The sequence below is a fragment of the Pyxicephalus adspersus genome, chromosome 4 (genome assembly GCF_032062135.1).
Source record: "Pyxicephalus adspersus chromosome 4, UCB_Pads_2.0, whole genome shotgun sequence".
In the NCBI taxonomy this organism is placed as follows: domain Eukaryota; kingdom Metazoa; phylum Chordata; class Amphibia; order Anura; family Pyxicephalidae; genus Pyxicephalus; species Pyxicephalus adspersus.
The window spans coordinates 20,790,675-20,802,718 of NC_092861.1; the positions used below are offsets into that span (position 1 = coordinate 20,790,675).

Consider the following 12,044-nt stretch of genomic DNA (forward strand, 5'->3'; position numbering starts at 1 on the left):
GATCAAATCCAAAAAAAAACTTTCATTTTACTTAATTTGTTTTTTAACAAAGTTTTGAATGTCCAAACAAATAGCAACTAATAGAAATATAAAAAAAAACGTAGTGGTGCCCAATACTCTCCCAAGCTGGTAAAGTTTCCAATGCTTTTTGGGAACTAAACATTTCCCCTTTTTTTTGAATTACTTAAAGATCAAATGCATAGGAGAAGCAGCCGTTCACATGAACAAAGATACTTCTGTCCAAGTTTTGTTGGCTCTTTTTTTTCTTACAAAAAAGCATTTGCTCTAAAACTGTGATTGGGTATGGTTTACTGCTTTAGGCAGACATGAGTTCTTGAGGGTAACTTTATATTATACCGAGTTATTACTGTAACATTTTTGATGTGAAATGTTTCTACTATCTTGGCATTCCATATTTCATATAAAGACTTTTTAAATGCTTCTTTTAGTAGTTTGTGACATCACAAAATTTATGCAGGGGTAAGCAAGGTTCTATGGCTAGGCATTTCCCCAAAATTACATCTGCTACTACAAGATCTATTTCTCTGCACACACCAGGTTTGTTGGATGACCTGGGTTCTCCCATGATATTCTATTTTCTCCTGTCTTGATGAGTTTTATTTAATCAGACCCATTGGGTCTGATTTATCAAAGCTCTCCAAGGCTGGAGAGGATACGCTTTCATCAGTGAAGCTGGGTGATCCAAGAAACCTGGAATGGATGTTTTGAATCTTGGACCCAATACAGTACAGGTTTGCTGGATCACTCAGTTTCACTGATAAAAGTGTGTCCTCTCCAGCCTTGGCGAGCTTTAATAAATCTGGACCAATATGTAGGCAGGCTCATGAATATCAAGACGGCAGCATTGTTTTGTTAGGAATGAAGTCAAAGAGAGGGGCAGGTGTAGCACAACACCACTTGGGATTTCATTGTAGCAGAGGCAACAGCAAAAAGATCACAGGATTTTTGACATGATTATTATAGCTTTAGCCCTTATTGCTGACAATCATGTACCATGCATGCCATGAAAATGTAAGGGTTGAAAAACCTCATGCCAGCTACAATAGCCAGAGCTTGTTTTCATTAATACTCCGGGTGCAGGCTGTTAGGTAAAAATGATCTGGATGGCTGTAAAGCTGCCCGATCAGGGCACAATGTATGTTATATGGATAGACAGATAGATGATAGATAGATAGATAGATAGATAGATAGATAGATAGATAGATAGATAGATAAAAATATATACTATACATTATATGCATTTATTTAAAAATTACCATATTAAATTAGACAAATCCTTACAAGATCAAAGAAATTGCACATATAATATATACAAACTTTAACTTAGGGAACCACGTAAACAAGATCTCCCAGTCATAATTTACCACTGCTGGATATTATGTAAGGCAAAACAACTTACAATAGGATTTTCATTTCAAAGTAAATAATATATTTTAGCTTTGTACAAAATGGCAAAGTAAACATATTTTAGGCTTTATTAGAAGAACAAGATACATGATTTCTGAAAATGTCATCTATAGTTTGCAACTATAGTGGTGGCAGCCAATATGGAGTTTACCAAATGCCTACTCCAGAGAGAGAAGAAGCTGATTCTAGACACCAGAGCGAAGAACCTGAATGTGTTGCTTAAAAGAGGTCTGAGACAGCTATGTGGGTACTGCAGATGGGTTACAGCCAGCTACCTTTCTCTACAAACATAAATTTCAAGCAGCTTGTATTGGACATAAGGGAAACTCTGAGATGGACTATTAGGATTCTGTCTATCTTGATTCTTCTCATCAACGCATTTATTACAGAGATCAAACAACAAAACATTTTACATGGTGTTTTGCACTTTGCCAACTCTGCCCAAATAACCAGCTAAAGCTGAGCTGGCATCAGTGTTTCCTCTCTAGGTACATAAATGTAAATTTTCATAAAACGATGGGTGTTCTGTTTTTATATTTATCCAGCAGATTCACTATCGCTGATCTCTGATATTGAATCTGGAACTGGAGAGGGGGACATGAAAATTAATTGTGAAAATCTAGCATCAGAACTGCTGTCCTACAACATAATTTAGTGATGTGCTGTGCTGGAATGTCTAAACATCAGAACATTAATAACTGCTATTGATTAAAATCTGTTGTCCGCACAGCGGGCAGCCTCCTGCTCATTTTATTTCACTTCTGCATGGGTTATATGTGAGCAGCCTTCCTTTGGCTGTTTCATAAAACTATCACCTGAAATGACATAATAATGATCATTGTAGGTGAAAATTATTGAGTATCTGTATGGATACAAGCCGATTAGGGGTTTAGTATGACAGCTCAACTGTCAATCAGAACCTTAAAATAAATACTGTATATGGAACGCCAAACAATTCCATTGTCTCATCTCAGCTGTATATGGATAATGGCACTGAGGGCAGATTGGGACTTTAATCGCTTAAAAATATCTCGAATACCTACAAAAAGGGAAAACAGCAGCTACTGTCCTTTCTTCCTTTGCATATCATTTCCTGCAAAACTAAAGGTGTACATGAATCTCTATGGTAACTGCAGGTGTCTATACTGGCAGCAATGCAGCCAAATATAAACAGTTGCTTGCCTTGATTATAACAGGAAAACATACAGATAACATTCACAGAGACACCAAAGGAATACAATATATTTATAGACACCCTTTTAAAATGAGCTATGCAGGTGGAACACATAGCTGTATTTCAGTGCAAGAACAACCTCATCTCCATTGGAATATATATTCCTAACGTGATGGATTGTAAAGCTACCAGAGTATGCGGTCCAGGTGTTTATGTGGTATATTACCACCAAATCAATTGCTGCCTTTATGTCAGCCAACTCCTTCATGCTACATTGTAACATACACACCATTAAAATTAAAATACTCTAACAATACATATTGACACAATAAAAATAAAACATGATCTACAATTTAAGAAAAATAAAAGGTCCAAAATCCCTTATTTCTCAGTGCTTCAAATATATATATTTATATATATACACAAATACCTATTAAATACTAAGTAAGAACGGGAAAGGTCATAAATGTTTGTGTCCACTGCATAATATATTTTATGCAAGGTTTGGTTGCTTGTTTTAATACAGTGCTTCTTCAGTGCAACAGAAATGAGACCGGTCCTTTTAAGGCCTCATAGAGTATGTACTTGGAGCATGTCCTGCCATAGTACTGTTTTGTTAAAGTCCGCTGGGGTTAAACATGGCGCCCAGTTAGGATGAACAAAGGTTTGTCTTCTTTGGCATTGGCTGTTTGAAACTCGTCCCGTAGACGGAATTGCCACTCATCCTCCAATTCTAACCGGACCACTGACTGCCGAAGGGAGCTACGGTCCTGACAAACAACACATAGCGTGGCATCTAAAGAAAAAAAAAATTAAATAAGTAGGCTTCTAGACAATTGGGATTGGTTACCCAAGAGGCAAACTTCACCTTTTTGGCAAACATGAAATGCAGAGAAATGTTTGAAATTGTGTGACCGGGATCAGAACTATAAACAGGTACAATAGGTCTGTATCTAGGTCAACCTTTCTACCCCTGAGAAACTCATAATGTACTTTTCAGGTCTAAGAAAACTTCTTCTAAAACCAATCTTTTGGGAATGAATAAGAAAGTCTCCTAAATTGGTGGCTAGTGGAAAAAATGTCCCCTACAGGGGTGAATTTAGTCAGTCACACCTTTATAGACACATAATTAAGTTCAAGCAGCTAGATCTACCAAGTGGTGTTGGCCCAAAAACTATGCAGGCATCATCAAATTGGAGGTCAATCAACTACAATTTGAGGAACCCCTAGCGAACTCTGAAAGGACCCTAGGTTTCCACAACACCCTGGTTAAGAATAGCTAATCAAGAGAACCAGTAGGGAATCCTACTTCTCAAAAAAAAAACGTCCCCTTCAGTGCTATTATGTATATTTCTCTACATTATTCTCACACTGGGTGGTAGGTCAGGAACTGGGTCAAAGTGAAGGGGTAGCTAGGAGAGAGGTTACCTTTCGAAATCGAGGAAATAGTTTTTTTATTACTATGGCATGCAAAACAACATAACATCATGATAACCGTAGCTACTGGTAGCATCTGGTGATAAAATTATTATCCGTTAAAGGGGACACGTCATGTCCAAAAAAAGCACAAAACACTAAAAGCCAACTAAAATATATTACTTAAAGTATTAAAATGCATTTTTTATATTATATTTAAAGTGTCCTGCCTTAACAACAAGTGCATGTGTGTTTTTACAGAGAAAGAGGAAATTCCTTAGATAGTTGTCATCGGAATGGGTGTCATCAAAAAAATCCATTTGGTGAAAAATATTATTTTTTTTTCTAATATTTTTGGTGCTGGTAACAATGGTCACCAGGACAATAAAGATACACAGACAGTAATAAAGGCCATGACAGGAATCTATTTAGAATTAGACAGACTTTGATGATATGACAACAACATTTTCAATATCTGTGTGTTGCATACCTTTGAGAAATTGGAATTTTTTCAAGAAACTGGCTACAACAAAGGAATCGCACAGATGGAGCAAGAGTCCGCTAAACGTCACCCCTGTGCAGTTTACATTGATGGAGTGAGGCCGCGAGCTGACGTAGCACACCGCAATCTGAAATTTAAAAAAAAAAGGTGATAAGTAACTGATAAAAATTAACTGTAAGTTGCATATAAATAGGTTTCTTGAATAATTCATTTATGAGTATTTGCATCTAAATGAATGATATTTTCTTAAGGTGGTTAACTATGGCCAAGCAGTTTGACTACAATCAACTTTGGCTGATGGACACTCATTAGAACATCAAGGAAGTGATAAAGATAACCTGGTTGTACCAAGGTTGGATTCTCTATTGTATGATCCACAAACTGCTAAGAACAAGCAACCTACTATATATGATAAATTTGTATATAGAGTCCGATACACCTTAAGTCAATTTTGCATTAGCACACATTCAATGGTAAGTTTATGCCCAATTTAGTAATAATATAAATTAGGAACAACTATTTATTATTAAAATATTTTAGAAATAAACCAATGACTCTAGGTCACGTAGTATTATTGCTTTTCTAAAGAAAGAGTACAGCCCAAGAAGATAACTTTTACATTGTCTCTCTCCAAATAAAACTTGCAAACCCTACAGATCACGGAGAGAAGTAGAAGGCAGAGCAAAGAGTTACTCCCAGTTGTGGATAATATTGGATGTTGAAACATCCAATATTGTCATTAATTCCAGATAACCAGTCTGCTGTCAAACCAAAGAGATCATGACACAGTTTCGAAGCAGATCCAAGATAGGCAAATAATAGAGTGGAAGTGTTGTGTACCTGGGGGCCTAGGTTCAGGTAACAGTCTACCACCAGCACCGGATGGCTGGAGTCATTCACTGATAGAGGGAAGAATCGCTGGCTGTGAAATTGTAGGTATTTCTCCAGGAGTAGATGAGCTGGTGCAGCCAAGATGGTGTGGTTGCTGTCAGGAGCACAGATATAATGAGCTGTTGAGACTGACAATGACGAATCGAGAGCCTAGAGGATAAACAAAGAAATCAAGATTCATTGTCTAGCTAAGATACCAGCAAAAAGACTTTCAAAGTTGGTATAAGGTAGAATGGTGGAAGCAGAGAAAAGGAAAACTGTACAATCTGCCTTTAAAGCATTAGAAATTTTCCAGCATATGCATTATGTTTTTATGTTCACCACTCTGGAACCTACTGTTTACTTGGCTACAACAACACTTTGAAATAAACAGGTAAAAAATAGGAGTTTATGTGTGGACAGAGCCAGATCATCCACATTGAAACCAAGACAATGAGCCCAGGGCCCAAAGGTTATCCAGATACAACCTTCCTTATACTAGTGAACCAGGAATCAGTCAAGGGATGGTAGGAGAAAACATTCCCCGGTTTTATTCTTTCCTGAGATTAGCCATTCACAGCCTTTCTCAAACTTCCCAATTCTAACATGGCTTCTGAAAGTCAACGATTTGACCACGAATTTCTTTCCTAAAAGGCAATGCTAAGTGTTTACAATTACCAAAGTATACTTTATTTTTCAGCATTTTCCAGGTCTGAATGCAGGTCTGGTACCAGGAATTAGGGAATTCTTTTCCCCGAGATGCCTGTTGAGATGATTGCCCGGTACAATGTTAAGATGTCCACAGACTTTCCTATCATTGTTTAGTCATGCCAGAGCTGAAAGGATCAGGGGATTACCAAAAGCATATAATTAGTGCAAATCTCTCTGCAGAATTGTGTTATACTTTCTATATCTGTTTCATTAATTATTTAGTTCTGTTTTAAAATTAGAGCAAAAGAAAAAAAATGTCCTGGACCACACAGTTTTCAAGTGTAAACATGTAATTAAAAGCAACACATAAGTGGTTTCAATGCAGACTGGTCTCCCATCAGCTAATATACATAAGACTTTATGTTGTTTTTTGTAAAGTTCAAAAAAACTGAGATTCCCAGAACATTGAATATGCCATTGTTCTCACTTTTGGTTTGATATGTAAGGACCGATGTCCGCCAACAGCAATTTGTTTCTTCATGACGCTAAACCAATTAAATCGACAAATGAGCAAGCCGGAGCTGTTGACTCGCAGATTAAAGTCAACGTCATCACAAGTGAACCTGGAGGAATGAAGGACACAACAAAAAAAATCATCAGGAGCCTATAGTATACTTGTAAAAGGAAACAAATATACTGTATATCACTTCCATGGTGTAAAATACATATATCTGCTATACAAACTTGTTGGTAAACTACTGTTATTAAAAATCTGTTTTTAGTCTGAATCCAGCTATGATTTTTTTTTTAAATGTTAAAATAAATCATCCTTCCTTGCAATGAACTCAATAGTATTAATTTGCAGATATGGTTTCTCCAAATCCTTATGCTTGTGCTCTAATAATTGGCTATTTGCTGCTGCAAAGAGCTAGAGGTCAAGCAAAGTCACTGAGGATGCCTAATGGAAAAAATGTTTGCAATGTTTATAGGTGACTTTTTTTTTTACTCAGAATATTTGAAATATCACAATCAAGATAGGGCTTGATCTATTGGAGATGGGTTTTCAAAATGCCCTAGGAAAATGGCTAGGTTTAGATGGGTGGTGGAATGGTGATTCATGGGTCGCTGGCAAGGCCTCAACTCTGTGTAGATTCCTAATGAACCTGATTTTGAACATTTGACACAGTCAGGCGCTACCACCCCCCCATGCTACAAGGTGCAACTCAACCATGGACATGGTTCCCAAGCAAAAAGAGGCTGTAACTGCACCACAACTGAATTGATTGTCTGAACTTAGCCTTTGGGTTTAGGAATCTGTAAATAAATTGGTCCTATTTGCTCTAATTTGTCATTAAAATACTAACTTACCCCAAGAAATAAAGAGTAAAAGAAAAGAAATGCAGCCATCATATCTATGCATGGTAAGCGGCAACATATTACACTTCACAGCATCCTATAAAATTCTTACTTGCCCCCTGTATTATGAATGTCTGGTGAAATAAAAATTAAATCTGTGCATGCAGAGTACCATACCACTTTTAATAAGATGACCAAAATGTATTTCTGTCAAAGAAAATTAGATTTCCGTTTTTATTTTTGTAATGTGTACTAGGAAGTTGATATTTGGAAGTGACTGCTGTCTGTGAAAATACAGATACATTTTTCACTTTCTGTAGGGTACATTTCCTAGTTAATAAGGAAAAAATCTTTTGAATTAAAAATAAATTTTTCAGAGCTTCCTATGTCATTGTCAGCCTCCTACTGACAGATCTCTGAGCTCCTTTGCATCATTATGTGTGTGGCGTGTCCTCGTCCTACCTGTTCTGGTTGTACTGAACATCCTGCGTCAGATCCACATTGAGGAGAAGGAAGTCATGCAGGTGACAGCGGGAAAAAGGTTCTTTCAGGTCTTTGCTTTTTGTCTTACTGGTCCACTTCCGCATTCCCAGCATAGCGTACTGAGTGATGTTCTGCGTCCCCTCCATATGCTGCAGGATGTACTTCAAGGATACATTTCTTTCAGCCCATGAACACTCCCTGCAGTATAATAAAGTGGGTATCATTGGAAAAAAAGAATCATAAAAAAGAAACTCATACAAAGTTCAATTTACAAAGACTATAGTCTGTGATTGTTATTCCTTAGAACTAAAGTAAAAATATTGCTAGAAGGTAGAGGTATGTGGAAGAAGAGAATTTTCATGTATCATCGGCTAAAAATCCCTTCTCTCTTAGCAATCGTTTTGTGTGCAAATATGACATTTTTTTGGAATCTCAGAATCTTTGGTCAGGAATTCTTGTTTTTTTGTTATAATTTATTTATAGTTTTTTGTTATAATTTAATATTAATATTACAAGATTTCAGCCTCTCAGTCCTTTAGACTGGTGCTCTCATTAAAATCTTTATATATGTAGAAAATAACAAGTTGAGAGTCTAACTTTTCAAAATACTTCCTAAAAACTCTCTAAAGTTAGGTTTCAATATGAAGATTGTCAAAGTCTGTGTATATAAAAGAACATGCTGAGCATGATGTGCAAATCATTAGTATTAGTCATTGCTCCCAGAATCTTTTTTCTAAGACCAATTTATGTGGAAGCTGGTTAAATGATGAGTCTTCTCCAAAGTTTTATTAGTGAAATGATTTAATGGCTGATTCTGCCAGCAACTGAGGCCATTAAATCATTTCTGTGAAAATGACCATAAATTCAATTATTGTTTCATGCTACCTATTCATCAAATGTATCAACCCAAGCTGAGTCCTGTTTTCAAACTCACCAAATATTTTAGGCTGATGAAGATTGTTGGTGTCCCAAAATGTATTTCCTTATTATGATCAAATACTAATATTCAAAGATTTGGCAGTCTCAGATCTTTGGTCTGGTGTTCTCATTAGACTTTTTATGTTTTTGCTGAAAGAAGTTTTGCTGGAGCTATCGCCCTTCAATAACTGACTTCCTACAGTTGTGAACTATTGATAGGTTGTACACACTGTACACTTTTAATTGCAGTGTGTCCCTATTTGTCCCCACTCCCTGGGTGTCTACATGTCATTTAGAACAGCGACTTAGAGAAAGTCTTCCCGCTTGCTATTTATAAAGGTGGGAATGAGGAGAAATACTTCCAATGTAGACACAGCTGGCAATAAAAAGCACAATTGTTAGCAGAGTGGGGAATGGTTAGAATCCCTAGCCGGATTTTATATTATGTCCCATGAGATTTCACAATTTCTTCCTAGGTGTTGAATTTAAGGCAAATCTCCCCTCATATCCTGTCCAGATGGCAGATGACAGGGTTAAATCCTATGAAAGAAATTTCCTTTAATTACCTAAGTGGTAAATGTCAAGTGAAACTCATTAGAAAGAGTTCTCTTGATTTTCTGTCCAGGTGGTGAATGTGTACCAGAACCCCATGAGGGAGATTTCACTATTTCCTGTCTAGGTAGAGGGTGACATAGACAGAGCCCCATCTGGAAGACTTATTTCCTGTCCAGTTGGCAAAAGTCAGGCAGAACTCCCTTATATTTCTCTTTATTTTCTGCCCAGGTTATGTGTGTGAAGAAGATCCAGAAGTGGAGGACACCTCCTTAACAGGCACAGCTCTTAAAACCGGATATAAATTCCAAGCCCCTCCAGTCTATCCAAAATAAAATAATTATCAGGGCTGGAGTTGAGCTTTAACAAAGGCCTAGCAGCGTATATGATGATGTCAAAATGAATACAAAAGACTCTGCATGACTATTGATGGAGCAAATTGTTCATGCACAGTGATGGCCTTTTTTCAGATATGCAGCATTCAAAGAAAATAGATTGTTTTCTCTTTCAGTTGTATATCTCCCACAACTGATTTTTTTAGAAAAATAGAAAAAAAAATTGATTGATTTTTGAAATTACATAAGCATTATGCTTAGTAAAATAGCAGTAAATTGAGTTTTGCTTTACTATTCTGTAATAATTTCCAAGAAACATTTACCATAGTACTATGGGAATAAACGTGTAGGTATAAAATTCCAGTGCCCCATGGGGCAGTTATAGGCATGGGTCCTAATATGTGTTTTTTGGCTTTTACCTTGTATGGTCCCCTGTCATACTAACATCCACAGCGTTCCACATCACACAAGAATCATCAGCTATGACTATGAAAGGCCAGACGTCTTGGGGCTGGACCCCCAGTTCAGCTTGTCTGTTCCGCTCCAGTTCCAAGTTGTGATAAGACAGTTCCTTGATGAGGAAATGAGCGGCTCCTAAGAAGCAAACAAGACGGTGTACTTTATTGTGCTGAACAGAGAGATCCTTATACAAACCAATACATACATAATAAAGGTTATGCTATATTGCAGGTGCATTTACTTAGCTGTGCACACAGAAATATTTAGCAGCATGTTTTATTCGTGCTGCTTGATAGCCTGGTAGACAGACCCTAACAGTCATCCTGTTTTTTTATCTTAAAAACATTAACATTGTACAAACAGACAGAACAGACAGAAGACAAACAAAAAGCTTTGGATTTATGCTTATGTATTCTTATCGGGTAAAATAAGTGGAGGAGATCTGGCTTTAAAAATATATATATCATTATTATTATTAAAAGAACCCTATTGCACATTTGCATTCTCTTTGTTCTTAAGATGACCTTACAATTACAATATGTTGTAAAAAAATTCTATCTTTCTATCGTTCAATCTTTTGAAGATTCACCAAGCAAGCAGTGTGAGGGTTTAACAAAACAAACTGCTTATTTTTTAACCTCTCATACTGTCTTTTGACCTTCATCAAGGAGATTGTTTAGAGATTGTTTATTAATATAGTAATCTGTAGCCAGTTTTAGTTGTCCCTATAGTTTAGAGCTAGGAAAACTCAAACTGAGATATCACAGCCAAATATCTAACAAAAGATTATGTGACTGCTGGCACTGTGATGATCGACAAGTAAATCAAAATGTATTTACGCTAAATTGCCTCCCAGCATTCAGCAGTTCATGCAGAGATACATTTATAATTAACAGTGAAAGTATAAAAAAAAAAAACAACAAATATAAAAAAAAGTGAGAAATAAGTTAAAATAGAAGTTAGTGAAAAGGGCGTCTTGATTATCTTGTGAACAGTAAAGGTCAGAGATGTCACTGATGTGCGTGTCTGTAATGAGGAGACAAATCATACAAAATTGATAATGAATGCCAGTTATCAGCAAACAGGTCAGTATTATTACGTCTGCACCACGCTCTGATTTCAGTTAATCAATGTAATTCTCTGCCCTGCTGTACCTCTGTCTACACTCAGGTTCATGCTGAGCCCTTCTCTAAAAAGCACATACTCTACTAGAAGTAAAATAGTGAAAAAAAAAAAGTTTTTCCCTTAAAGCGCACCTGTTATTTGTACTGAGATATTAAATGATTTACATTTTCTTTATACATATTAAAGCCGATTATGGTACATTATTATTATTATTACTATTAATATACAGGATTTATATAGCGCTAACATATTACGCAGTGCTGTACATTATATAGGGGTTGCAAATGACAGACAGATACAGACAGTGACAAAGAAGGAGGGGAGGACCCTGCCCCAAAGAGCTTACAATCTAGGATTTTAGTTTCTTTAGAAACTTTTACAATAAATGAACATAAAGTAAAGAATTTACCAGGGCATTACAAATTATTACACATAAATTCTTAATATTCCTTGATATCACTACTGCCTGTACAAAATTCTTGTCAATGAGCTACCTAGGTATTAAAGAAGATTTTAAACAAGCCATCACTGACCAGTCTAGTCCTTTTTACAGTGAAGTAATTCATCCTCATAGAGTCGGGATACAGTTAAATTTTTATATAGGAAAGATTTCAGTAAACTTTAAAAACTAATTTCTATTCAAGGCTCACAAATACAAAAGCCAAGGATGGCTTATTCTTAAGTGCTTTTATTGCTTGTTCAGAACAAGTAAATACTTTAGTATGAATAGTCTAGTCACAGAATGCTGGGCAAAGATCAGCAGAAATCTCTATAA

At 36.3% G+C, this 12,044-nt stretch overlaps 1 protein-coding gene across 1 annotated transcript in view; it reads right to left on the reverse strand.

Annotated features, from left to right (window-relative positions):
• Window positions 1-1,277: 1,277 nt before the first annotated feature.
• The window catches only part of GREB1 (growth regulating estrogen receptor binding 1), a 51,104-nt gene continuing 40,337 nt past the window's right edge, over window positions 1,278-12,044 (reverse strand). Inside the window, exons 27-32 of the mRNA XM_072407522.1 lie at window positions 10,105-10,279; window positions 7,860-8,078; window positions 6,529-6,664; window positions 5,361-5,561; window positions 4,509-4,647; window positions 1,278-3,398 (exon numbers count right to left, since the gene is read on the reverse strand). Coding sequence (XP_072263623.1) covers window positions 3,235-3,398; window positions 4,509-4,647; window positions 5,361-5,561; window positions 6,529-6,664; window positions 7,860-8,078; window positions 10,105-10,279 — 1,034 coding nt within the window. The 3' untranslated portion in view covers window positions 1,278-3,234. The remainder of the gene's footprint in view (window positions 3,399-4,508; window positions 4,648-5,360; window positions 5,562-6,528; window positions 6,665-7,859; window positions 8,079-10,104; window positions 10,280-12,044) is intronic.